Here is a 26,456-nt window from a genome sequence, read left to right on the forward strand (position 1 = left end):
CCGGGCCTGGTCGCTCGCTCCCAGGGCCTGCCGGCATCCTGATGCACCAGCCGGCTCCTTGGCCGGGGGTGGGGTGGGGGGGTGGGGGTGGGGGTGTGTGGAGCTAAGGCCGAGCTACCTCTAGAGCCCGGATGCAGGCTGTTCTCAGGAAGGCTGTGCTGGGCCTGGAGGCAGACGGGGTGTAAGCTGTTTCTCCAAGTCATTGCTCCTATTCTACGGTATTCTCTCTCCGTCCCTCTACTGCCATCAGAGTTCTTGGTCCCCTCCACTCCTCCCTCCCACTAATCCTGTCCTTCACCCCACTCCTAGGGTTGTGTCAAGGCCTCTGTCATATCTGAAAGCTCTGCTCCAATAGGGTCTCAAAGTTAAGGACCCTGCACCCCAAAGCACCCTACCTTTCCAGCTCACTCTTCATATCATGACTCCAAAAATTCTTCAGCCTCCCTGGGACTCACCTACATCTCACTCCCCTACGCTGTCTGTAGCCTAACTTCCTTTCTTCATTGGCTTAGTCAATGGTCCATCACTTGGTTATGCCCTTGTTACCCTCTTAACTCCCCTACCACCTCTCTCCATGTCCCCTGTTGTCAGCGCCTCCTGACTCTGCTCCAGGCCTCCACCGACTCTGGGCCTGCCCCCAGGCAGCTGAGCATAGCTGGAGAAGTCACCGAACGCACCCCTTGGGACCCTGGACGAGCTCTATAACCTCCCTATATGTCAATTTCCCCACGTGCAAAATGCAAGAATAACCCCTGCCCCAAGGTCACTAGGACTTTAAATGGGCTGAAGCACCCCCATTATGAAACACGGGGTTGTTCTCAGTACCTACTAACTGGGAAATAGCATGCTTTCCAAGGCGTGAAGCAGGAGGAAGTGTCCTGCTTGGGACCCGCAGGTGGAGCTGCGCCGTGCTGGCCGACTGCACCGCACACCGTGGCCCTGAGCGCACGTGGGAGGAGAGCTCCCGCGGTGAGGGGCGCCTCACCACCTTCTCTGCTGCCAGCGTGCGCGCCCACAGGCTGGCCCTCTCCCCTCCTCCTCGCTTCTCTGCTTGGACACCGGGTCCCACCTCTCTTGCTCATTCAAGGACTCTGGTCCCCTCCACCAATAGCACTGACTTCCCAGTCTTTGCTGGATTTTTACAAAGCGTATGATTTCACGGTTTTTAGCACATCGCACAACTGTGCAGCCATTACCACAAGCGATTTTAGGACGTCTTCATTACCCCAAAAAGAAAGCCCATACCCCGCATTCATCCCCCAACCTCCCCTCAAACCCAGCCCTAAGCAACCACTAGTCTACTTTCTGTCTCCACAGTTTTTGCCTATTCTGGACATTTCACATTAACGGGATCACACAATGTGTGGTCTTTTGTGACTGGCCTCTTCACTCAGTGTACTGTGCTTGGGGTACATCCACGCTGTAGCACGTCAGGACTTCATTCCCGTTTATGGCCTAATAATATTCCATCAGATAAACATACTACTCTTGATTTTTCCGTTCAACAGTTCATTTGAGTTGCTTCTACTTTTTGGCCGTTGTCAATAATGCTGCCACGAACGTTTGTGTACAAGTTTTTGTGTGAACGTGTTTTTGGTTCTCTTGGAGATGTGCCTAGGAGTGGAACTGCCGGATCGCACACTAACTCTGTCTGACCTCTCGAGGAGCTGCCGGGCTGTTTTCCAAAGCAGCTGCGCCAGTCCACCTTCCCTCCAGCAGTGTATGATGGATTTTTGTTATCATTGTGCAAAGTTCTGAAATAACACCCTTGATCCCATGGCTCTCTCCAGTTTCCACCCATTTCTCATTTCTCACTCCCCTTGATAGCAAAACTCCTGAAAACAGGTGGTCTTTACCACTTGTCTCCAATTCCTCATGTCCCATTTTCCCTTGAACCCACCACTCTCAGACTTTGTCCCCAAAACAGCTCTTGTGGAGCTCATCAGGGACCCCTCTGCTGCCAGGTGTACTGCTCATTTCTCAGTGCTCATTGCCTAACCTCTCAGCAATTTCGGACTTGGCTGGCCACTCCCTCCTTAAAGTAGTTTCTCTGCTTTACCTCTGGGATCAATGTATCCATGTCTCTGTCCTCCTCCTCTTCTTCCTCCTCCTCCTTCTCCCACATTGGCTACTCTTCCCCCAAACTCTAAATGTTGGTTCCTGGTGCTCAGGGCTCAGCTTTCTTCTCCTTCTCACTGTCCACAGCTTTAAATTCTTTGATTCTCAAATTTCTATCTCCACCTGACCTGCAGATTCATCTGTCCAACTGCCTACTCACATCTCCAACTCGGTATCTCTCAGACATTTTAGACCTGCCATGGCCCAAACAAGTAGTCTTGAACCCGCTCCTCTCACCATCTGCCCTTGTCTCCATAAATGTCAAGCCCATGCTTCTAGGCACTCAGGCAAAAGACCTTGGAGCCATCCTTGATCGTTCTTTCTCTCTCCCCTCACGTCCAATCCAACAACAAATCTTGTTGACCCTACTTCCTAAATATATCCCCAATCCGACCGCTTATCACTCCCACTGCCATCACCTGGACTCAAATTGCAGTCACCGCTCACCTACATGAATTCTAGAACCTGGATGGCTCCAAGGATGGAGCCTTCTGGTATGTCTTCCTGTTCCACCCATGCCCCCTCAGACTCTCTATGGCAGCCAGAGGTATCCTTCAAAGACGGAAGTCAGATCAAGTTGCTTCTCTGCTCAGAACCTGTAATGGCTCCCATATCACCATGAGTAAACACCAAAGTCCTACCTGGCTCACAAGACCCTCATAACCTAGCTCCCACTAGCCCCTTGAACACATGTCCTTATGCCTCTCCCCTCCTGTTCTAGATTCATTAGTCTCCTTGAACTAGATGCCAGACACATCCAATGCCTTTTTGTTTATTGCCTCCTCCGAAATAGAATGTGCTCCTTCCACATATCCGCACAGCCTGCTTCCCCACTTCCCACGTCTTCACTCAAATGCCACTTTCTCAAGGAGGCCTTCCTTGAACACTATCTGAAGCAATCCCCTCTCTGGTGTCTCTAATCCTCCTTTCTCTGCTGTATTTTTTCTTCTTAGCAACACCACCCAAAAACTCCTTAATCTTATATTGTCTGTCTCCCTAAAATACAAGATCCCTGAAGGCCAGGAAGTTTGTCTACTTGGTTCATAGCTGGATCCCAGAACCGGACCCACTCCAGAACCCAGAACATAACAGGCATCCAGTGAACCTTTGCTTAATGAAGGGATAAATTAATGATGGTCATTCGAGTTGTTTTCAATCTTTTGCCACCAAAACATACACTGTAATGATCAGTATTGTGCACAGATCAGTTTGTTTTTGAGTGAATATATCTGTAGGACAAATACCTGGAAATGGAATTGCTGGGCCAAAATACATGAACAGTTTTAATTTTGATAAACATTTTCCAAAGTTTTGGTGATTAGAAGTCTACGACTTTGTGCTGAGCAAGTTACATAGTGAATTCTGTGGCACTCCATGCTGACCCGGGGTTTCACTGGAGGGAGATAAAGTAATCAGGAGAGAAGTTGCCCGAGGAATCCAACCAAGAATTTAACTAGCCATCAACATGAATTACTGTCCCATCAAAGATGCTAGCGAGTCATCATGGTATCCTGGCCACACTGCATTTGTCACTGGCACAGCGACTGCTTGAGGGCATGGACTGAAAGGCCAGATATAGTTTATATTATTTCTGATGTTGGAAGACTTTATAAGAGGACATTCGGCATATTTATGCAGAGCCTGTGCTTTTTTTCAAGCAGATTTGGAGATGCCCTAGCTAAAAATCTCCTTGGACTCTGTCATGGTTGCCAAATGGCATGACCCCTGGGGGTTTTATTCACATTGTGGTCAGTATAAATGGAGCAGTGCACAGCCTGGGCAGCTGTGTGCAATGACCTTAGCATTCTATGGTACTGTTCTGGGTGAAGAACTTGAAATAGTTCCAGGGTTCATCATATCGCACCAATCCTATACTGGAACAGTCAGAGCTCTGCAACAGTGGTCTGCCATGTATGGACAGTTAGACGACTGTTTCTGAGAGGGGGTCCACCCTTTTTGAGGATGACTCGGAGGACTTTGTCCTCCTCCAAGGAGCCTCACCCAGCCATCATTACTGGCTTTACCTGCAGCACAGGCCGTGAAAGGGATCCTTGATGGAAGGGTTTGGCCTTGGAGGCCCCTAGGCCTGCCCTTCCCTGCGCATCACATCCATCTAAGGTCAAGGGAGAGAGCTGCCCATAGAACTGCTCAGTAAGCAAGATCTCGAGATGAGCCCACAGGCTTCTATCCAGCCTGAAAGTCATAAGAGCTAGATGGGCCGGAGGCCACACTGCTGGGTCTTGATAATCTGGCTCCTCTAGGACCTTCTGGGTTGGATTTCTTTAAACTTCACCTCAGGGAGGTCCTGGATCCTGCAAATGCTAAAGTGGCATCACACCATCTCCTGAACATCCAGGACAAGATTCTGGACACGAGCGTCCTCTGTTGTTCAAAGTGCACATCAACCATCTCACGTCCATCTGCTCGGCAAAATTGGAAGTCCAACAAACACAGACTGGTGGGAGTGCTGACCATTGCCACCACTTTGAAGAGCAATTTGGCCACCATCTAGTAAAACTGAAGGTATGCATACCCTTTGAGGTAGCAATTCTACTCCTAAGCACAGACACCCTAGAGAAAACTGTGCACATGAAAGCCTGTGTAATAATGTTTACTGTAGCATTACTGGCAATGGTGAAAGCTGGAAACAACATAAATGATCATTAACTAGACACGAAACAAAGCTTAGTGCTACGGCGGACTACTATACAGCGGGAAGATGGATGCACTAGAGCTACAAACAGTACTATAAATAAATCTCAACAGGGTTGAACAATAATAAAAGCTAAAGCAAGTCACAGAAAGTTGCATATACTACGATGCTACTTACGTAAAGTTTAAGAGTGAGCATAAATGCTATTGGTTGTTTAGGCATACACATATATGGATTACAAGTTCTAAAAAAGGTATTAGGAGGATAAATCCCACATTCAGATTAGTGCTTATCTTTGGAGGAGGAAAGATAGTCCCAGACAGGACTGGGGCAAGCTATCAGGGCACTTTTATGCCTCTGTAATTTTTTACGGCCTCTCAAATGTTTATTATAATATAGGTGTGTTTACCTGCCTGAGGTATTTCAGGATTAAACAGATGTTTTAAAGAGTGCCTGAATCAAATGGGGGAGTGGTTCTGTGGGTGCTGGCCCCAGAAGCCCATCTCATGAATTCATTCCGTACTGGGCTCTCTCGACAGGGATGCCACCAAGGGGCCTGCCGCGTCAGGAGACCTGTGTGAATCTCCCCATTTATGAACATCTCCAGAGTATACAGTTTCCTCACAAGTCCAGTAAAGTGTAACTGAAAGACTCAAGGGAAAACATGAGGTTGATCATCATTCTAGAAATACAGCTGAAGTACTTTATAAAAACCACTGGCTTTCTTCTCATGGCCGTTTTCCCTTAAACGTATGAGGTTTGCATTTTTTCTTCTTTGTCAGACATCACATGTTCACAACCTCCTTATGCCAGCCACGTGGCTTGGGAGGCACACTCATGGCTCAGGAGATCCATGTGCTCTTCCTAGAGTGGACCTCTGTGGTTGTGAACCTCAGATGTTATAGCCAAGAATGCTGGGGGCCAAGGCAATTCCTATCTAATGAATACGAGTGGTGGGTGTCTTACCCATTGCCATCCCCCCAACATCAGAGGCTGTTCCCAGCTGCAGAGCAGAGCTGGGAAGGAATAGGGATTTCAAACCCCATTAAATCTGGATTCTTCTTCCTGTGTCATCTGTGTGACCCTTCTGGGTGAGCACTGGTGTGGGTGAGCACATGTGGACATGGCACTGTTGAGAGCCAAGGTTGGGGGCCTCAAGATGGTGGAGTTCTGACCCGTGCCCATTGCTGGCTGCTCACTGATGAGCTGGCATTTGGAGGTGGACCTCCCCAGCCTTCCCAGCTGGGGTTACCAAGGTACATTGCTTTGGGATGTACCTTGAAGTGCATCTCCACCTTGAAGAGCACCTTGAAATCCCCTTATTCCTCAGGGGACTGGCTCAGGCAGCCGTAGCCATGGCCAGGGGAGGTAGGGAGGCAAGGCCACATGGTGGCAAAGATCACCATTAAGAATCCTGTCTGTACACCTCAGGATGCCTGCGGCCCTGCTATAGCCCTGTGAAATGTGCCCAGCGGTCCCTCACGGGGCTCCTGAGGGGATGCAAAGAGAAGATGTGGATGGATTTGGTAAGGACAAGGTCACGACCCACCTGGTCTATTATCCTGAATAAAACTGTAACACTCTTCCCTGATTTGGGTACTAGCTGGGATTCCCAGCAGGGAGATACCTTTTCTTAGGCATCTTCTTGATTCCTGCTGTCACAAATCCACTGATGACACCCACCACTGCTCCCTGCCCCCGTGCCCCAGCCAAACCTGCCTTCCCACTGCAGCCTCAGGTGTGCCCAGTGCTTTTCCACACTTGCTCCTTCGATTCCTTTGACTGCAATGTCCAAATGCCATTCATTGAAATAGGATCCACTCCCGGCTCATCCCCTCTCTGAAGCCTTTCCCGATTTCCCCCAAATGGATGTGAGGTCCCTCTCTTTGGAACCTTGAGGGCAGGGCCCACACTCCCTTCCCCGGTACATGCCTCCAGGGGCCCGTGGCGACTACCTGACATGTAACAGGCCCTCATGAGCACTAAGCTGCAGGACGCTAGCCAGGCCCGGTGGAGCCGTCAGTGCCCCCCAGACCCTTACCTTGGGGGTGAACATGTGCAGGATGCCATCGACGGCCCCTCGCAGCAGCAGCCCCCGGACCAGGAAGCAGATGAGCACCACATAGGGGAATAGGGAGCTGAAATACATCACCTACAGAGAGGACAGGGACCCACCGTGGGGCAGAGTGCCTCCTGCGGCTGGCACCCCCCCACAGCTGGGGCATCCCCCGCCCTGTGCACAGCTGGGGCAGCCTCCTCTGATGGCAGCAGAAAGAGAAGCCCTGGAACCCCCGGGCACAGGGCCAAACCCACCGCACGCCCGGCACTGAGCCAAGGCAGAAGCAGGAGCACAGACGAGCTGGAGTCAGCCTGGCTGTGCCTGGGGCTGGCTTCCTCCTTTCAAGAGCTGGCAGGGCTGGGCCTGCAGCCTCCGCACCCCCAACGGCCGCCAAAGGGGGCGAGGAAGCAGCTCCTCTCCCCACCTCACTTCTTCATGTCTCATGCCTGCTTTCCCATCCCTGACTCCAGTGGGCTCCCCGAGGACTCCCCTGTCCTTAGAGCTCCTCCGACGGAAGGCACCCGGGAGGTTACAGGCATGGCTCCCAAGCCAAAACATCAGAAAAGGTCCTGCCTCTTATGATTATACACTGTGTGCCATTTTCTAGCATGTGCATTCCTTGCACATTTCTGTATCCCCATGTGCCTGGCAGAGAGCCGCACACGAAGGAGATGCTCACAGAATATTCGCTGTGCTAAAACAAATCAAGAGGGCTGTTTGGGCAGGATGGTACTGAAGGCCCACGAGCGCGTGTGTCCAGAGCTGCAGCACTAGAGTTCGATCCTGGCTCTACCATTTAGCCACCACATGACCTTGAGCTATTCACTTAACCTCTGTGTGCCTCCATTTGCTCATCTATAAATGGGTATAAGGCTTCCTAACTCATAAGGTTGTTGTGGACCAAAAGCATTCGTACATGTGGCCGTACCTGGTTAAGTGCCATCAAGTGTCAGCTACTGTTGTGGCCCGTGGAGAGGGAACAGGTGGTGGCCAAGAACACTCTACCTTCCCAACACTTAGCTTCCTTGCTCAAGAAGTCCGTTATGGAGCCTGGAGCCTCAGACAGATCAAGGCTCTAGTTCCAGCTCTGGGATTGATTGGCTGTGTCATGTCAGGTGAGGGGCTTCCCTGCTTTGGGCCTCAGTTTCCTCATCTGTAGAATGAGTGAATTGAGCCACAAGGTCTCTCATGTCCTTTCCAGCCCTGGTAGCCCATGAGTACTGGTACCTGACAAGGAAGAAAGGGGATCTGAGCTGCTGGGAGGTGTATGGAGGTATGCGGGCTGCGCCCTGAGCGAGCAGTGGAGAGCCAACGTCAGACGCCCCAAGGCCCCTTCACTCACAGCACCCATCTGCTCAAGGCGCCCGTGAGCTGCTGGTTTTCACGAAAAAGTGCCCAGAGGAGACTCTTCTGGGGCGTGTGCTTGGGAACCTAAGGAGCTAGGATCTAGATGAATGTCCCTGGGTCCGCACTCCTAGCTTGCTCTCTCTACAAAGTCTGCAGTGCGGGCCTGAGGTATCGGAGCAGAGGTGACCGGGGGTCAGAGCCCTGATTTTCCACAAGCCCACTCCTAGCCACTCCTGGTGGGCTGTTCACAGGGAACAATAACGTGGCAGTGACACTCCCATCGCCTCCAAGGGGGGCCTGCGTTGTCCCCCCGGACCACCCAGAGGCCAAGCCCACTCAACAGACCCTGCCTGGCGTAGCCCAGGGTCCTCAGCCCCCTGCCTCCCATGGGCTCTTGCGGCTCCCCGTGCGGGTCTGACTCCCTTCCTGACTCACCTTCCCCGAGGACTGGATGCCCTTGACGACGGCCATGCCCACGATGCTCCAGGCCACCAGGAGGCACAGGGTCATCTTCCAGTTGAGGCCCCCACTCTCCGAGATGGAGTTGGAGATGTCCAAGGCCTCTCGGTACCAGAAGTAAGTAGTGGCTGAGCTCTTCTCACACTCTGCCTCCACCACTGGAATAGCAGCAAAGGCCGTGGCCTCAGGTGGGGCTGCGGGGCTGCCTCCTCTGTTTGACCCCCACCCAGGGCAGCAGTGGGTGGGCGGCTGGCTGAGTGTGGGTGGCAGGGAGGTACTGTGCTCCTTCTGGGCTAGCCAGCCTCCGGCAGACCCTGAGGACCCCAGATGGGGCTCCAGATGGGCCTGGGAGGCTTCAGGACACATGGATCTGGCTAAATTAACACACATGCATCCCTACCCGCCTCCACGCCTGGAGGACAGCCAGGATAGGCAGCACTGGTCTCGAGCTCCTTGGGACAGGTCCTGACATGGGAGCCAGACATATGGTTTCCCATCCCAGATCCTTGGTTAAATGAGTGGTGCAAACACAGGGATGTCACTTCTGGACCTCAGTTTACCCATCTGTGAGGTGGGATAAGTCACTTAGCCTTTTGCAAGACTGGCATGCAAATTAAGGCTGTTTCCAGATAGGATGGTGCTACAGTAACACAGGATCATTGATAATGACTAAACAAGAGTCACAGTTTCCAGAGTTTTCCCTACACTCATTTCATTCGATCCCCCTAAGAACTCTATGGGATCGGTTGGTAAGGGCCATCAGAATGGGAAATGAGGATCAGAGAGGGTAGGTATCTTGTTCAAGGTGACACAGCAAGTCCCAAATCTGTGCTTGAGCCTCTCAGGCTCCTCCAGCCCCTCCTGGGACAGGCTGGCTGGGGTCCCCAGGTGGTCATACTCAGGGGGTCTCATACTTGCCTGCCATAGTCCCGTTCCTGATGACAGGACATTCACTCCAGGGCAGCGGGTACTGGAAAGACTTGAAGAAGTAGAAGATGCTCCACCCGATGATAACATTATAATACAGCCCAACAAAGAGGCAGACCTGAGGACAATGGACCACAGTGGTGGGGGTAGGGGTCACAAGGCCACAGGCAACTCCACCCCACCCCAACTCCCCATCCAAGGCCCAGGCTCAGGCAGACCAGACCGCACAGACTCTTGCAGGAGGCGGATGAGGAAGAGGAGGAGGAGGGATGAGGCATGGGCGCTGAGGGTCTCCTCCTAATCCTCCGCTCATCTGGTATTCAGACAATCCACGAAGGAATGTTTCAGATATTAAAGATCCCTCCTTTAAGCAATGAACTCTTAAAATGTTAATCCTTTCCAGTTTGAAATTCTTCTAAGATGCTTAAAGCATCTCCCCATCATTTCCTGATGACTCAGGATTACCATTCCAGAGCTGCCCTCGGGGGCTGTAGAGGCCTGCACAGCTTTTGCCCCTGTAGACAACAGCCCCAGACGGCAGTGCTCCCGGATGCTTCTTATTGGTTTCTTGTGCCCTCCCTCCTCTCAGGACACCACTCTCTCTTTGGTACCAGCAGCAGCAGCCTGTTGCCCAAAAGATGTCACTTCTTGTGTCTTGGAAACACGATCACCTACCTTGGTAGAATTATATTTGAAATAGGGATGCATAGTTTCGGACTGAGAGTCCAAGAGGTTTCTCAGGAAGCAGTGCTTTTACGCACGGGGATTTCCTACATCCACTGGGGGCTGGGGATGCTGAGAGGCCCCTCCACCTCCAGGGTCCCAGCTCTGGTATGCTGACCACTAGGCGAGCCGGGCGGGCTTGCTGCCTGGATTTCACCTGAGCCCTGGTGTGCAGGAGCAGACACTCCTCCGGCACACCTTAACGGGAGTACAGAGGGAGAAGGGCGCCCACTTCTTTTACTTGGGTGCGTTCCGGCCGAGTGGAGCCCCTTTCACACTCATGTACAGACACGGCCAGCCCCAGCAGAGGATGCTGCGTCTAGCCGTGGCAACCTGAGCAGAGATGATACCCAGCAGGACTCCGGGAGCTACACAGACCCTCCCATGGTCTCTGCCTGAGGCAGGCTTGGCCTGGCCGTGCTGCCAGGCCTAACAGAATCCTTGGTCCCTTCCAGAAGCAGGTGTGAGCAGGGGCGCCCGTGTGCTTTGCCCTTAAGAGAAGCTCAGTTTCCTTCCCTAGAGAGCTAAGCAGAGCCTGACCCCCAGCCCCGTGAACGAGCCTCACAGAGTTCCCCACCTAGTCAGTGGGGTCTCCCTGGCTCCCACTGTTCCAAAGCCTCACCCCTTCTGGGTCAGCCCCGCACTCTTGTCCGAGACCTTCTCCAACTCTATTCCTGTGCCTCAGGGCTGCCTTTTCCTGTGCCACACACTTGCCCAATTCAAATACTCTTCAATCAAGGAAAGAGGAAGAGCCGCCCTTGCGGGGAGCTGATGGGTAGTAAGCAGACAGAGCTATCCAGGAGGGTCCACGTGTCCCCAGAGAACTCCGGCTGAGATGTCCCAGCCTTTCCTCCTTGGTAGCAATTCCAAATATCATATCCTGCCTCAGGCAGTGTAGTCAACTTTCAATGGAGGAGATATGCGGCCCTGAGACACCAGCTGGAAGCAATTCTCGTGCAGAGGGTCTCCCTCCCTGCCCTTGACCCAAGACTCTGGTCTGCAAACCTCGGACCTGACAGCAGCCCCTCTGCCTGCTGGTTAGTGCCCAGTGCTGGCCCCCGACTCACTATGCAGCTAGAGAAGCCGATGCCCCCCAGGCGGGGGCACACGTAGTGCCACACACCAATGCTGCCGCGGCGGATCCTCTGGCCCACAGCCAGCTCCAAGAAGAAGAGTGGGATCCCGATGATGATCAACAGCACAAGGTAGGGCACCAGGTAGGCACCTGGGGAGGAGAGAGGATGTCAGAGGAATGCACGGCACTCAGGGTAAGGGAGGACAGCCATGTCCTACAGTCTTGCCCACATCTCTGACCACCCTCAAACTGCAACCAGTCCTTGGGCTCCTCCAGGAAGACCCCGGCTTATACATGTGACCCACAACGCACTGGCCACCCAGACGTCCCTTGACTCCCCTGATCTGAAATGCTACGGGAGGACTGCTCACAAGGTTAGATTCAGAGACAGACAGATGCCATACTGTCTCGGGAATCCACACGTCGAGTCACGCAGACCGGCTCGCCTCCTAACGTACTCTGTGGACACCTGTTCACGCTCCCTCTCGCCCACAGAGAAGCAGCCCCAGATGGAGGTGGAGTGGGCCCTGATCACTCGCCGCCCAGAGGCACAGACCCCAGGCACGGCCTTCCCCGCATCTGAAACCGAAGCCAGCGTGGCGGACCTGGCAGCTCCAGGGAAGCAGAGCTTGGAAGCTCTCCAGGGAGAGGGTCTGACCAGCACCACCATTAATCTACAGCTAATTGGGAGGAACGAGAGAGGAAATAGCAGTTCAGAAAAGCATAGCCAGGAGGATGGTAATGGATAGACAGAATGGATCTTGATAAAGATTCTGGATGATAAATTAAGCTCACTGTCCCTGGCCTCACTGCAGACACAATCACAATTCCAAGTGACAGGGCGTTTAGCAGGAGAATTAAAATGGTGTCTGGACACAGACGAGTGATCTCTGCTGAGAGATGTGCCAGCAACCTAGTCCTGTTAGCAACGCCATCAGACAGCTCCAGACAGTCACCAGTGCCCTGATGGTCAGTCACCCAGCATCCCCCAGACCAAACCTTGCCAGCTGGGAGTATCCAGAAGACCCCCAGCCACGCACTGCTCTGCCCCCTGTAACATGACAGTCCACATGTATCCAATTTGCCAACAAACTCAGGGGATAGGGCATCTCCCGAGCACAAGACCTGGCACTTGGCAACAGTCAGCTGTTTATTGCAGGTCGACCCTGTGCCAGGCATGTGCAGTGGCGGGGAACGGATTGGGGAGCAAAAGAAGGCACAATCAGTACAGCACTATCCCAGGAGAGCTCACAGTCTGGAAGGCAGGACCCTCAGCTTCACGTGAGCAATGTCAGCACATGTGTATACACACACACGGACTCGTCACAGAGGGCCGGCTGAGCACCCTGCGCGCCAAGGGAGGGGTCGGGGTCCAACAGCACTGATCAGGAAAGGCTTCCAGGGGCGCTAACCCAACCAGCCGTACACAGCAGCATCCAATTCATCAAGCATGCACATATACACGATCACACATACACATAACATCAACTTGTCACTAACAAGCAGTGCCAATCCTGGCCCCTAAAGGAGGGTGGGCCTGAAGGACTCCTGGTTCTCTCTCTTGGTCTTGAGTTCAGGGAAATGAAAGAGGAGACATATGACCTGCAGAAAGTCAAAGGGACACAGCCTCACCGGTTTTATATTTCAGCCATATACCCTTGGATGGGGCAAAAGGTGCAGGGGGATGGGTTTTGGGGTGTCTGAAGAGTAGGCTGGCATCTTCTGTGAAGGCTTCTCTCCTCTCCCCAAAGCACCAGAGACAGCCTCCACCTATGTGCTGTCCAAAGAGTGGCCCTCAGCAAAGACTGGCCACGGGCAACCTGCCACCTGTCACTGGGGCCGGTGGCCTCAGTCAGGCTCAGGGCACGGACTTGGCGCAGCTCCCCTCACAGTGCCACGGCCCAGCCACACACAGTGCTCAGGGGCTGTGGTCCAGGTGAGGATCTTTGGTTAGGTAGAGGTACTTTTTTCCAACCCTTGCGTAAATCATTTGGAAATGCACTCTCTACTACCTTCGAAAATACAACTTGGAGACACAACTGGAATCCCTTTGATATTTCAGTGACTTGCGGGAACTTTGGGGTCCTCCATCTGAACAGCTGGGAGCACTGCTCAGGGTGTCAGGAGGTTTTGCAGAACGTGGCTCTAAGAAGCTTGACTGTGGCATCTCTGAGGCCCCCTGGAGCTCTACAGTCTCCATCTAGGTCTGTACTCTGGGTCTTGCTTCCTGCAAATCCTGAAAGACCACCTGGGGCTCAGCCTGTGGAGAAGTAGGGGCTGAGATCCGGACCCTGGGGCCAGACCTTCTGGGCTTGAACCCTGGCTCTGCCACTTACTAGCTGTGTGACTTTGGGCCATTCCTTGATCTCTCTATGCCACTTTTTGTCATCTATATAAAGATGATGATAACATTCGGCAGAATCACATGAAACTGCTGGTATTGTGACCATTTTTGATTCAGAAAAACAGCCATTTCCCATGGTTCAATGCGACCCACTGCACAGGGCTGTTGTGAGGATTACATGTGTTACTTACCCCCAGTCAGCACCTGATGAACATCTGCCTCTTTTTCATAAGAATCAACAGAAAAAAAAGGGAAACTAAGATAATGCAGAATAAACTGTCAGCATTGAGTGGAGCTAAGCAGAGTTCCAGAACACCCACCCAGATTTGAGCCAAGTTTGACCAGCTCCCCCATGGCTCAAAACCACAGAGCTTCTACTCTCTGTCCAAATAGTTTCCTCCTTCCTGTATATATATATGAAATAGGATCATTTGCCTCCTTCCAAAAAACATTTAAGATGACCTGCCGTAAAACGTGTAGGATACAGGAGGGCTAAAGGCAGAGATAAAAAGGGATTCTAGGAATCGGAGAGGATGGAAGAATGAGAGCAGGAATGAGGAATGGAGAGCTCCAAATACTGAGCCGCTAACAATGCTTTCCTGGGGGTTGTCCAGGCGTCTGGCGCCCGGACAATTGGCTGGTGGCACCGTGAACAGGAAAGCTCCGGCAAGACCACTACCCTGGGAGCGTGTGTGGTGGGGAGAGGGACCCTGATTCAGCACTCAGTGCCCAGGCAGAGCTGATCATCTAAGCCACAGGGGTAAGGTTAGTGGTTCCCGGCTGGAGTCCCCAGATACGACGCACCCTCTGAAGTCACTGTGGATGCTGCTTGTCAGCATCTCTCAGCACGTAAGAAAACCACACACTTGGATTTCTATCTCTGCTTTGGGCTGCTCTTCTAGCAACTCAGTGACCTGAGTCTGGCCGTGCCATACAGACCGAAAGCTCTAACTGGCAGTTGCTGATTGATTGGGGTGGGGTTGGGGAAGATTTTTCAAAGCATGGAGAGCATATGGTAAATAGACCATGCTCTGGTGGAAAGTTACACCAGCTCGAATGGCATTCTCACTCCTGTCTTTCAACAGAAATGGGAAAGGTGGGGAAGCCTCCAGCCAGACTTGGCCTCTGGGCTGGAGGGAGTGTGTTCTGGAGAGGAGAGAGTATCCCTGAATGGGGCTGCATCTCTGGGATAGGCTCCGTGGCCAGAGTCCCCTGGAGCAGAGGCAGAAGGAGTCAGGTTAAAATGCTGACAAAGCTGTGGCCACCCATCAGGCTGGAGTGAGGCAGTCCCAGGCCATGGGGACTCAGAGGCACAAGGACCTTCTGCTCCCTCCAATCACTTTCCCAGGACCAGATGTCCAAGCTTGTAAATGCCATTGTATTCAGCCCGCTAGGTTTTTCTGTTTGTTTTTTGTTAGTGTTCCCCTGGTTTCAAAACAAATTACCTTTGGAACTTTCCAGTCTGTCTCAGAGGGGCTGGGGGATAAAGCCCCAGGGGGCTGCTACCTATCCTGATGGCTGGAAGTGGTTAGTAAAAGGGGTTTGATACCGGGAGCAAGATCCCCTAGGTGGATTAAAACTCAAGGGGCAGCGTGAGGCCCCCTCCTCGCTGGGAGGCAGCAGCAGGCGTACTCAGATTCCCTGGCCAAGCTGTCCAGGTGAGAATCCTCACTTTGTCACTAGCGGTGTGACTTGAGCAAGTCATCTAATCTCTCTGTGCCTCAAAACTGACAGTCTCTACCATGAAGATAATAACTTCTTTCTCACATAGGTGTAGAGGGATCCGATGGTTGAACTGTATGAAATTGGTGTTTTGGTTATTCCAAGATGCTCAGATACTAACAGTTTCGTGCATTTCAGCCTAAGAGCCAGCAAGTATTAAACAGTGCCTGGCACCTGCTAAGCATTTCATTGCAATGGCCAACCACTGCTCCTCACTATGCGTCAGATACGGTGTGAAGCATTCTACATGTAAAGCTTGTTTAATCCTTCTCACGCTGCTGTGAGGCAGGATCTATCATTCCCATTTTACGGGTGAAGAACAGAGAGGTGCAGAGAGATCAAGCACCTTGCACGGGTTTGCAGGGCTGACTGGCCACACTGGGGCTTGCCTGCAGGCGGTCCTGGGCCACAGCCCGTGTTCTGGTTATCATCACTCCTGACAGCCTCTTGGTAGCTGTTAACTATTGGCTATTTCTGGGGAGCCTTCCTCTAGAACCCTGAGCTCCACCCTACAAGAGCCCCGACTGCATACGCAAAGGGCTGTTCCTTCTCACCCCTCAGCCCAGCCCATTTGCAGAGCACCCTGGGGGCAGGCAGGGCCGCCTCTTACCACCTCCATTTTTCTGGCACAGGTAGGGGAACCTCCAGATGTTGCCCAGGCCCACAGAGAACCCGATCTGGGCCAGGATGTACTGCAGCTTGCTGTTCCAGGCCGGCCGGTCCTCCGCATCCAGCTCCTCCTCTGCCGCCTTCTGCTTGCCGCCGGCCTCACCTGCCACATTCAGGATGCTCTGCTTGTAGTCCACCGGCTCCTCAAGGGCCAGCAGGTCGGCCACCGACTCCGTGACATGCTCACCGCTGTGCTCACGCTGGGTCACCTTGCTGTTCTTCGGCATTGGTGCCACTCGGGCCACACAGCCCTGCTTCCCAGCACTCAGAGAAGGTGACACTCTGCTGTTGTCAGCTCCTTCTCATCCGGGCACCTGCGAGAGTGACCAGGTGAACAGGAGAAGCTTAGTTGACCACAACAGCTTGCTGACTACACCAGGGAGGTGGGGAGGGGAGCAAGTGGATGCAAATCCCCCATCACTCTAGGGCACACACCTGGAGGCTGGGCAGTGAGCAGCCTGGAATGTGGAGCTTGTCTTCCTCCCCGCCCCCCAGAGGAAACCCCCCAAGGACCTCAAAGTCTGCAGACTCAGTTCTCCCACAGCTGCTATCTGAGCATCACTGAAGGTAAACCTACTGGGGCAGAAGAGGCCAAACCAGACACCACACCCAAATTAAGGGCCATCTCCCATGGCACTGCCCCTGTCATCACTGCATTGACCAGAGTGCTCAGAACCCTTCCGAGGCCCCCCAGACCTCCCCTTACAGGGGTGCAGGTTGTGGCCAAGCCCAGCCCTCCTGAGCTCTTTGTAGCCAAACCACGGGGGGGGGGGGGGGCGGTGTCAGGGAAGCTGGGGTCTGCCTTCACCAGGGTCTTTCTTTTCAAAGTACAGTTCGGGGGGGATCCCTGGGTGGCTCAGCGGTTTAGCGCCTGCCTTTGGCCCAGGGCGCGATCCTGGAGTCCCGGGATTGAGTCCCGCATCGGGCTCCCGGCATGGAGCCTGCTTCTCCCTCCTGTGTCTCTGCCTCTCTCTCTCTCTCTCTCTCTCTGTCTATCATGAATAAATAAATAAATAAATCTTAAAAAAAAAAAAGTACAGTTCGTGGGCCAGCAGCAGCATGGGGAGCTTGCTAGAGACGCAGAAGCCCGGGCCCATCCCCAGATCTACTGAATCAGTCTCTATTTTTACAGAACCCTCAGGTGATTCAGGGGACATTAATGCTTGCAAAAAAAAAAAAAAAAGTTAGAGCTCTGACTTCTGGTACCTGGAACCAGCCCCCGTGTCCCCTTCACTCCCCAGCAAGAGCTCTAACCAGGTTCTGCTAAGGGTTCTGGCACCACAGCCCTGGAGGTGTTCGCTTAGTGCCAACAGATGCTGGGTCATCGCTCAGCGCCCACACTGTCTGAGGGCCACGCCCGCCGCCGCTCTCTCTCTCGAGAGCCAGTTCTCCGTCCCAGCGACAGGCGACAGGCGACAGTCTTACAGCAGATCTTCTGTCTGCACAATGCAGGCGGGGCCAGCCCCCCTCCCCCCTCCCCCATTCCTCCCGCTGGCTTTCACTCTTTCCCTTAAAGAAATAAAGCACCAAGGAAACGAGTCCTTTGAAATCAACAAGCTGCTATGTTTCAAAGCACCTCCTCCTTAAGGAGAGGTTGGAGGATTTAAAATTAAACACACACACACACACACACACACACACACACACACACACACACACGGCCTGCAGGTGCCCTGCACTTTCTAGGGATGTAAATTACCCAGCTCTGTAATCGCTCACTGGGGGGAGGAGCTGCCTCTGGAAGCCCCCGCTGCCCGTAGGTGCCATCAGAACAGCACGGGCCTGGGCACTGCACAGAAGTAGCTTAGCCCAGGCCTCCTGGGTGACTCCAGTTACGACCCAAACTTCAAGGGGACCTGGCTAGCCAGATCCTGTTACCTGTGTAGTGATGCTGGGAGACCCGACAGATGCGGATGGCCCATGCTGGTCTGTGCGGTTAGCCAGCCCTCCCTGGGCCAGGCCATGGGCCACAGCAGCAGGTGACACCTCCCTGCCTTTCTCATCCAAGGGAGACAGTGAGTCTTTGGTGACTACCCCTTAGGCCCCAGGAGCAGTAAGGTCTTGGGCTTTGGAGTGACTGAGACAGAACCAGTCTGCCTAAAAGACCTTAGAATTCTCTAAAAGAAATGCAGCTCTCTGTTGGGACTCCACATTGGGTTCAGCTGAATGTTCCTCTGTGTCCTGGAGGGAGTGTGTGTCTGCTGACCCTTCAGCCCTCTGCCTCCCTTGGCTGCGGGGGGGGGGGGGGGGGGGGGGGGCATGCTATGTAAGGGAATGGTGCCCTCAGGGGTCACACAATGGGGAGGCCTGTGCTCTTGCTTGGGCTGCCAGCATGAGCCCCTCCCCCTTCCCCAGTCAGCAGGTCCCTGTGCCCATGGCTCTCAAAGGCAGACAACCCAAGGCACATGCAAGGGCTGGCTGTCTGGCTACCCCATCTCCCCTGCATCTTCAAGAAGAGTTTTTATGAAAGACAGAAGTGGGAAGAAGGGTTGGGGTCCCTCTGGAGGCAGCAATCACCAGGGTTCCAGCTCGGAGCCTGTCTCCAGGTACTCTGCCTACAGTGGAATCTGATCAGGACAATCTGCAGTGCATTAGGTATGTTTTACTGCCCATTATCTCACAACTGAAGAAAACCGAAGGGGATTCCCGCAAGTCTGCAGAATTCATCCTGCTGCTGACCAACTGGAGGACACGCTTTCCCATAAATAGCCTAGAGAGTGGCAGCTCTGGTCACCAGCAGAGAAAGGGCTGCAGAGAGGGGACAAGCATCATTCAAACTAGGAGGACTCAAGGACAAAATTAGCACATTCTGGTAAAGCCAGAGAAGGATGCCCACAGCAGCATCACAGAAACCACAGGCACCAGCCCAGCAGGGCTTCTTTCTTCCCAAGAGGTGTGTGAGAGCATCCTGCATCACAGGACGGGGTCCGGAGCCTTCTGTGCCATCAGGTTTGCAGGACGAAAGGTGCTGGGGCAAATTTGCAAGCAGGGGCACTGGGCTGGGCTGCAATCATGACTGGAACCTTCTGTGCCCAGGAACACGCTGGGTGACAACAGAGTCTGACACTTAGAATATTAAAGCTTGAGGGGCCCTGGCAATATTCTCATTTTCTATATGAGAAAATTGAAGCCCGGGGGGAAATGGATTGCAAAAGGAAGGAAACAGGAAGAAGATGGTGGTAGTGAGGGCAGGGGCTTTGCGGTCAGAGGGGCCTGAGTTCAAGAGCTCCTATTTCATACATTCGTTCATTTACTGGGTGCTTTCCCCAGGCCAGGCTCTGTTCTACATGCCAGGGATGCAACAGCAAACAAAATGAGAGAAGTGTCTCCTCTGGGGGGTTTATATTTCTTGTGGAAGGGTCAGATGCCAATGAAGGAAAGAAACACACAGTGGCCGGTGGGGACGCATGATATGAAGAGAAATGACACGGGGGGGGGGCAGTGTTGCAAGTGGGAGGGCCGCTATTTTATGGTCTAAAAAGGCATTCCTGAGGAGGGGACATCTCGGCAAGATGTTCAGGAAAATGTGTTGTCACATGAGTGAGCAATCGGACAAAATGGGAACGCTCAAGCCCTGTCCTGTCTTCAAAGGCCCTGCCCTCCGCGGCCGCCGCCACCGCCGCCACCTCTGGGGCCCTTGCCCGGTGCGCAAGGGGGGCTGGCAGCCACTTCAACTATGCAGGTGTCAGTTCTCTCCAGGGTGAAACAGGGTCTACGTGACAACAGCTCCCCGCTCCCCAAGGGGGGCCACCTGCAGACTCCACGAGCGGACGCCTCCAAAGTGGCCGGCTTGGGGCCTGGCGCCAGGAGGGCCCCTGCTACCGGGAAGCCTTGCACTGTTTGCCTTGATTCACCGAAAAATACCTAAGCCCCCCATTTATATTACATATTAATCACATAAATGCCATTTCTCCCCAAGAAAAGCCAGAGTGAGTGTGCGGTGTAAGTGGGGTAGGGGTGGAGAAGCCTTTGCCACCCACACCATCCCAGAAATGTCCGGCTTTTGTCAGCAGGATCTGGCCCCCCCACCCCGAGGCTCCTAGGCGGCACCCCACGACGCCCAGCCCGGGCCCCCCTTACCCAGGCCACAGGGAAGCAGGGGAAGGTCTGCTGAGCGCCAGCTCTTCGGTGTAAAAATGCGAATCTCACTACTCACGGCGCCACAGCCCCGTATTAAAGCCTAGCAACCTCGGCAGTGGCCGCCCAGAGCCCTCGTCAGCAGTGGCCCCCGGGCCCATCTCATTGGGAGTGGCCCCCCAGCCCCCCTCGTCGGGAGTGGCACCCTGGCTCCCCTCGTCGGCAGTGGCCCCCCGGCCCCCCTCATTGGCAGTGGCCCACCGGCTCCTCTGGGATAGCTTGGAGCCACCACGTCTCCGCTTGGCCTCGGGGTGGTTGGACGTGGGGCGCTGCTCAGAAGCCGGGCCACGCGGCTCCGGGCCCAGCTCGGCGCCCAGCAGCTGCCTAGCCGGCAAGTGGCCTGGGGTCTCAGGGCTCCGTGGCCCAGCTGTCAAAGGAGGACAGCAGTGCCCACCCTACAGAGCTGCGCGGAACAGGGGCGGCAGGTCTCAGGGCGCTGCTCACAGCGGCGCCTCTTCTTGGCGCCCCACTGGATCCTCAGCCCCTGGGAGGCGAGGGGGACAGCCATGCCCCAGGGCAGGCAGCACCGACTCACATCACGTGGCTGTCGGCACCCACGTCTCTGAGCTCCTGCGCTGCCTCCCTGTTTGAAAGAGGCTGTGGCACCAGTGACGGGGAGCAGGCCTCCCCCCGCAGCCCAGCTCCCTGCACCCATGAGACGCAGCTTTCAGACCGGGTGGGGAGGGGGGGGGTGGTCCAACACGGCCCAGCCCACAGCCCCGAAGCGTTACCCGTGACAAGCACCGGGATCAGAGAAGGCCCAGGTTTCTCTCTGCCCCCTGACTTTGCAGTCCAGGGAGCCAGCCACGATCCGGGTATCGGGAGGCCAGCCAGGCGCCGGTCCTGACCGACCACCAACCATGCACACGGACACCACTGCCCTGCCCTCGCTAGGCCTCAGCTTTCCCGTGTGTAAAATGGGTTGGTGAGCATGGTCTCTGAGGCACTGTTCAGCTCCGTATACATCCAGGGGGTGTCCCCCTGCACACGGGTGTGAGCAAGGCATGACCATGGACACTTGACCCTGCAGGCCTGGTGATGCTGAGGCAGCCTGCCCAGCCAGACTCGAATTATGCCCCTGGGGCAGCTGGGGCACCGAAAGTTGCTTTCGTGAGCAATAGTCAGACGATGGTGCTCTGGGGTGCGCTCCAAGAGGGATGCCTCAGTGACCTAAAGCACAAAGCAGGGGGCTCGAGAGCTGAGGAAGCCCCCGGCCAGGCCAGTCACTTAGCAACAGACGCAGCTCACAGCTCAGAAGAGCATGTGAGAGGAGCATCGTCGAGGGAGTGAACTGTGAATCTTCTTGGAAAGGAAAAAAAGGAGTGTGACTAGGAAGCAGACAGGTAAACCTACCGGGTGCCAGAGAGCCGACGCCCGCAGCAGCTCTCCCAGCTTGGCCCTCGCAGCCACCTCGGGGGCGGCCGCTCCCCTGGGCAGAGGCCAGACCCAGCCCCTCCAGCCCCAGCAGCCAGGGGCAGCCTCCTGGAAGGCGGCATCCAGCAGCTCCCCAAGCACCCCTTCCTGGGCTCAGCGCCTCTCTTGTTTGGCAGGGATACACCAGGTAACGCAGGGGATGAACTCAGGGGACCCACTCACCCTCCAAGCCGCCTCCCAGGGGACCTGCGTGGCGGGGCCCATCTTCGGGAGAGCCGGAAGCCCCGGGGACTACAGACGCCCAGCACCCCCCCCCCCCACCGGAGTCCCCTGGGACCTTGTTTTGCCACCCTCCGGTCTGGTTCTGGGGACAGTGCACCACTTCCCACAGACCTCCGGATGGAGAGCCAGGAGGAGCCTGGGGAGGGGAGGGGAGGGGGAAGCGAGGGGCGGGGAGGGAGGGGAGGGAGGGGCCCACCTGGCTGCCCCGTGGTGGGAAGGAAGCAAGGTTGGGGTCCCTGTCCGGGTCCCTGTCGCAGGCTCCACAGCCTCCTGATTTCCATGTGACAAGCAGGTGGTGGCCCGAACACTTCTCCTAATTACCTCAGAGCCCCTGGGCTTCGACAGAGCCCAAAACAGGTCGGACTGTTATCAGACACACAAATTGTCCTACAAATTATTTTTACTTGTTTTATCGAAGCTTCTGGCAGTCACCCAGGGCAAACTGCTCCTGACAGGCCCTGGCAGGTCCTGATGGCTGCTCTCCTTGGATTTTCCCCACCAGCTGCGTTCTTGACCCCCCCTGCCCCCCATCCTGAGGGCCCAGAGCCCTACAGCAGCTTTGGCTCTGTCCTCGCTCCCACCGCTGGGCTGCAGCTCAGACCCTTTCTCAGCCAGACTCCTGCAGCAGTCGCTCTCCTCTGGGCCTTCAGAGGCAGCTTCCTGAAATGCCCGGTGGCCCCAGCCCACTGCCTCCTGGAGAGAGCCCATGGCCCTCGCCAGATGCACAGCAGCTCCACCACTGGGTGCCTCCATTCCCTAGCCTCAGCTGCCACCTCTCCCCTCCCCCTGCATGAAGCCCTCCCCAGCCTCTGCCTACTGAAGCTTCCAGTCTTTGAAGAAGCAGCTCAAGGTCCACTGCCTCGCCTCTGACACGTTCAGTGATGCTCTAAGTGGGGATTAGTGCACCTTTCTTTCCCCTACTCAGCACGAAATAAATACTCTTTCACACTTTTACCATTTGGCTTTCTAGTATAGCTACTTGCATGCATCTCTGATTCCTCTTCTAAACAGGGAGCTCCTGGGGGCACCTGGGGGCTTGGTTGGTTAAGTGTCTGCCTTTGGTTCAGGTCATGATCCAGGGTCCTCGGATCGAGCCCTGCACTGGGCTCTCTGCTCTGCAGGGAGCCTGCTTCTCCCTCTCTCTCCCTCTGCCTGCCACTCCCCCTGTTGTGCTCTCTCTCTCTCTCTCTCTGTCAAATAAATAAATAAAATCTAAAAAATTAAAACAAACAGGGACCTCCCCAAAGGCAGAAACCAAGGTGCACCCAGCTTTGCATCTACCCGCCACTGCCTCAGCTCAGCCCGTGTCTGCCACACACAGGATAGAACAGGGTCCCCATGGATGTTCCAGGGTCCCTGCCTTCTCACCCTCCAAGAGCAACTTGCTTCCCCTGTTGAAATCCTACCCGCTGCATTCACCTTGAAACAGAGGCAGGGGTGAAAGGCTAACACACTTGACCCAGATACATTTAAACCTACTAGGTGTCTGGCTGCCCCAACCAGGGCCGCTAATCTGGTGCAGCCCTCCTTTCCCCATGTGGGAAAGACCCCAGAACTTGGAAGCCAGCTTTCTGTTCTGTAATCATCTGTAAAATAGGAAACAGTGCTTACCCACCAAATGCATCTGGTAACCACATGGGTACAAAGAGAAAGAAAAAGAAAAGTTTACCGGGAATTCAAATAAACAGAATGGTCATTTCTGACTCCATTTCATAGATTTTTCAGGTTTGTGTTTTAGTCTCCCACTTATATCTCAAATAATACCATTTTTGGCTCTGCAAGACCAAATCCTCATGTATTACTGTTACATGTGCTCAATAAATAGATGAAGGAATTGAGTGGATTAATGAACGGATGCATTTTAAAGTTCCCAAATTTTCCATAGTCTGATAGAATTTCCCAGCTCCAAAATTTTTCTATTTTCTGATGCAATACTCTGATCCCAAGAAGACATGATGCCCCAAAGTTGCCCCAAGTTGCAGTTTATTTTTTAATAAGGTCTTTATTTATTTATTTGACACACAGAGAGAAAGCACCAGCAGGGGCAGAGGGACAAGTAGACTCCATGCTGAGCAGCGAGCCTGAGACAAGAAGGGGCTCAATTCCACGACCCTGAGATCATGACCCGAGCTGAAACCAAGAGTTGCACGCCCAGCCCAGTGAGCTACCCAGGCACTCCCCTGAAGTGGCAGTTTCAAGCAAAGGTAAACTAAGAAGCCTGGCCAGCATTCACTGACGGTTTGCCTCTTATAAAGGATCTACTCCTTGTGCCTCACTTTCTCCATTGTGTAGACAGGGTCCATCTTAACCTCAGCGAAATAAACCCTAGACAGGCACGGTCTCGGCACAGAGCATTCTGCGAGGCTAGTGAGACCATTCCAAACAAGAACCTACCGGCAAAAGAGCCAGGAGAACCTTCTTCGGCCTGTGTCACCTTCCTGTTGCATTTGTAGACTTGTTCTCTGCAGTCGGTATTTCTGTTTTCTTAGTCAAGGAGGAAGGGAAGCAGAAAAGGGGCAGATGGTCCAGAGGGGGAGGAACTGACACGGGAAGATGTGGGTGGGGCTAGTGCAAACAAAATCTTTTGGTTCAGTTTGACCATTTCATGTGAGGGGGAAAGGCACGCCCGGTGGGTGTGCAAGCAACATGGTGCAAGCAGCACCATGGCTGCCCCACAGATGCATTAACCTTGTGCCAGAATTTAGGTGCTAAGGGAACTTTGGAAGTCAGAGGAGGGTGTAGCAATAAACAACCACCACAACACACAGGAGATACTTCTTGAGGGCTGGCTCTGTACCAGCCACTGTGGGGAGCAGACATCGTCTCCTTAAATCCTGCCCATAACTGTATGGGGTTGGTTCCACAATTATTCCCATTCAACAGATGAAGCAATAGAGGTTCGAAGGGATTAGTTACCTAATTTCATTGAACTTAAGATCCTTTGATGTTGGCACTTTCTTGAACTTAGCAAAGAGGGTTGGTGGAAGGTTTTCACCTGACCAACAGCCATTTAGAAACACCACTGGTTGTACATTGTGCCCTGAATTTAAGATGTGACAACATACAGAAAAATGCATCTTGGAATTTATGAAGTAGGGAACTGTTGCATAGATATAAGTCAAACACAGGAGTGCACACCAGCACAGTCTGACTCTGGGATCTGACAACACTAGCGCAGAAAGATGGGTTTTGGAGCTAGGGAAGCCTGGTTTGAGTCCTGCGGCTACTTACTAGCTGTGAGTCTTATACAACCTCTTATGGTCTCGGCTTCTGGATCTGGATGGAGAAGGCAGCCCCAATCTCACAGAGTCATCATGAGGATAAAATGAGACAATGCAGATGACACATCAAAAACTGGCACCAGGGATGCCTGGATGGCTCAGCAGTTGAGCAACTGCCTTTGCTTCAGGTCATGATCCCAGGGTCCGAGATCGAGTCCCACATTGGGCTCCCTGCATGAAGCCTGCTTCTCCTTCTGCCTGTGTCTCTGCCTCCCTCTCTGTCTCTCATGAATAAATAAATACAATCTTAAAAAAAAATTGCATCAGCCACCTCTTCATGTGAGCACGTGGGAGAAATGGGCTTGACCAGGTTTGGAAGCACAGCTGCCCACTGTGCATTGTCAGGGCACCAGAGTGTGACAAGCACGTGAGTGCCCGAGGATGCAGGATGTTGTTGGGGGATGTAGGTCCTGGTACTCCAACTCACTGCCCACTTCCTTCATTCAATGTTTACTGAACACTATGTGCCATGCCAGAGCAAATAATGCACCTCCCTTGTGTGATTTATATTCTAGTGTAAAGTGAGATATAAAAATCAGACAAATGTATAATTAATACTGTATATATAGACACATACCTATAGTATATATATAGATAGCACATAAATATGTACCGAATGTGAGGGGATGGAGTGAGTGAGACAAAGATGCTATAAAATATAGAGGGAAGAGGAAAGCACACTCTGATTAAGACCTGATAGAGTGAGGGGGTCCCTGGGTGGCTCAGCGGTTTGGCGCCTGCTTTCAGCTCAGGGTGTGATCCCAGAGTCCCGGAATTGAGTCCCACGTTGAGCTCACTGCATGGAGCCTGCTTCTCCCTCTGCCTGTGTCTCTGCCTCTCTCTCTCTCTCTCTCTCTGAATAAATAAATATATCTTAAAAAAAAAGACATGATAGAGTGAGAGAATGAACCATGTAAATATCCTGAGAAACCATTCAGGGCAGAGAGAATAGGAGGTGCAAAGGCCCTGAGGCAGCCTGCTTGGTGAGTACAAGGACCAGAAAGAAGGGCCTGGGCCTAGAGCATCCTAAGCCAGGGAAGAATGGGAACTGCTGGCAGGAAGACAGCTAGACTCCAGAGCAGGCAGGACTTGCAGGCCATGGAAAGGCCTGGGTTTCCTTTCAAGGCTAACAGGAAGCTGTTTTAAGTTTTTGAGCAGGGGAGTCATGTGACCCAGCTGTTTTTAAGGAGATCTATAGGACAAATACAGAAACAGGAGGGGTAGGTAAGAGGTGATGATGGTGACCTGAGCCAGGTTGGTGGGTGAGGTTTAGGTTTTAAAGAGAG

The 26,456-nt window shown here is 53.6% G+C and overlaps 1 protein-coding gene across 2 annotated transcripts in view; it reads right to left on the reverse strand.

Annotated features, from left to right (window-relative positions):
• The window catches only part of SLC6A17 (solute carrier family 6 member 17), a 49,597-nt gene that overhangs the window by 16,641 nt on the left and 6,500 nt on the right, over positions 1-26,456 (reverse strand). Inside the window, exons 1-6 of one of the 2 annotated variants that reach the window (XM_049111598.1) lie at positions 24,284-24,302; positions 16,038-16,410; positions 11,354-11,511; positions 9,555-9,681; positions 8,613-8,794; positions 6,813-6,923 (exon numbers count right to left, since the gene is read on the reverse strand). In XM_049111598.1, coding sequence (XP_048967555.1) covers positions 6,813-6,923; positions 8,613-8,794; positions 9,555-9,681; positions 11,354-11,511; positions 16,038-16,323 — 864 coding nt within the window. In that variant the 5' untranslated portion in view covers positions 16,324-16,410; positions 24,284-24,302. Of the gene's footprint in view, positions 1-6,812; positions 6,924-8,612; positions 8,795-9,554; positions 9,682-11,353; positions 11,512-16,037; positions 16,411-24,283; positions 24,303-26,456 lie in introns of those variants that run through there. The other variant, XM_025417300.3, reaches the window with a different exon arrangement.

The sequence above is a fragment of the Canis lupus genome, chromosome 6 (genome assembly GCF_003254725.2).
Source record: "Canis lupus dingo isolate Sandy chromosome 6, ASM325472v2, whole genome shotgun sequence".
Taxonomy (NCBI): Eukaryota; Metazoa; Chordata; class Mammalia; order Carnivora; family Canidae; genus Canis; species Canis lupus.